Here is a 1,640-nt window from a genome sequence, read left to right as displayed (position 1 = left end):
AAAATTATCTATGGTGCTACTGATTGTCTTAAAAGTTTTTGGTGTATGCCTATTGCCTGAGGAATAAATTTCAACATTCTTCATATGTCATTCAATTCATTTTGTCACAAAATTCTTTTCCCTTCTTTTCCCCTCAACCATGTGTCAGAATTATCTAAGACACTCAGTTTTCCCCATAAATTCTCTAACACACTCAGGTATCCCCATAAATTTAGTAATTTAATAAAAATATTTGAAATGTCTTTCCTTTCTTCTGAATCTGTTAATTCCTTTTCCTTTTTTGAACTGAAATAATTTCATTTTCTATTACCTCAGTTCCCCAAATAGTTTTCATATTTTATAGTAGCGGTAAATAAAAGTAAGAGCATTCTGATTAGTCTATGGCTTTATTTCAACTACTTTCTTCCTCTTTTCTTTCTATATAATCCTAGTGAATGCTATTTTTATACTTTTTATACTTACTGCATTTCATTTCAGGGGTCATTCTGTAACAAGATGGATACTGAAAATGGAACCTTGGTGACAAAGTTTATTCTCACAGGATTCACATATCAACGACAGTGGCAAATCCCCCTCTTCCTGGTGTTCTTGGTGATATACCTCATCACCATTGTTGGAAACCTTGGACTAACTGCTCTCATATTCAATGACCCTCACCTTCACATCCCCATGTACTTACTCCTTGGGAGTTTAGCTTTTATGGATGCTTGGATATCATCCACAGTGACCCCAAAGATGCTGGTCAACTTCCTAGCTAAGAGTAAGACGATCTCTCTCTCTGAATGCATGATACAGTTTTTTTCCTTTGCATTCGGTGGAACAACAGAATGTTTTCTCTTGGCAACAATGGCATATGATCGCTATGTAGCCATATGCAAACCCTTACTTTATCCAGTGATTATGACCTATAGACTTTGTACCTCGCTGTTAGTCTCATCATTTGTAGGTGGCTTTGTTCATTCTGTAATTCATATAGGTTTTTTATTCAGATTAACCTTTTGTAATTCTAACATATTATATCACTTTTACTGTGACATCATGCCATTGTTTAAGATTTCCTGTACCGACCCTTCACTTAATGTTCTGATGGTTTTTATTTTCTCTGGGTCAATACAGGTATTTACCATTCTGATTGTTCTGGTCTCTTATATACTTATTCTCTTTACAATCTTAAGAAAGAAGTCTCTGAAAGGCATTAAAAAAGCCTTTTCCACCTGTGGAGCTCATCTTTTATCTGTGTCTTTATATTATGGCCCTCTTCTCTTCAGATATGTTTGTCCTGGATCTGCACAATCAGATGACCAAGATATGATGGACTCTCTATTTTATACTGTCATAATTCCTTTGTTAAATCCAATGATCTATAGCCTGAGAAATAAAAAAGTCATAGATTCACTAAGAAAAATGTTAAAGAGAAATGTTTAGATCTTACACTATTATCTGTTCTCTTTTTCATTTAAAGCATCACAAATTATGCAGGTTATATGTGTTCCATTTGGTAAGTGTGCAGACTTTCCAATTATAATTGCCCTAGGGTTTAATGATTTATTACATGTGTTCATATCATACTAGAATCATTGAAGCATAAAACAAATAAAAATATTTTATATGCTTACATATTCTTCCTTGTAATTTTATAA

At 33.4% G+C, this 1,640-nt stretch overlaps 1 protein-coding gene across 1 annotated transcript; it reads left to right on the top strand.

Moving 5' to 3' along the window:
• Positions 1 to 495: 495 nt before the first annotated feature.
• Positions 496 to 1,425, top strand: LOC116567090 (olfactory receptor 5H2-like). The gene has a single exon (XM_032301948.1). The coding sequence runs from the start codon at positions 496 to 498 to the stop codon at positions 1,423 to 1,425; it is 930 nt and encodes a 309-aa protein (XP_032157839.1).
• Positions 1,426 to 1,640: the final 215 nt, after the last annotated feature.

The sequence above is a fragment of the Mustela erminea genome, chromosome 1 (genome assembly GCF_009829155.1).
Source record: "Mustela erminea isolate mMusErm1 chromosome 1, mMusErm1.Pri, whole genome shotgun sequence".
Classification (NCBI taxonomy): Eukaryota; Metazoa; Chordata; class Mammalia; order Carnivora; family Mustelidae; genus Mustela; species Mustela erminea.
This window is presented reverse-complemented; position numbering and strand designations above follow the sequence as displayed.

What these genes read in the sequence shown, in the direction of transcription:
- LOC116567090 (XM_032301948.1), top strand. Translation starts at nt 496, where the DNA reads ATGGATACTGAAAATGGAACCTTGGTGACAAAGTTTATTCTCACAGGA.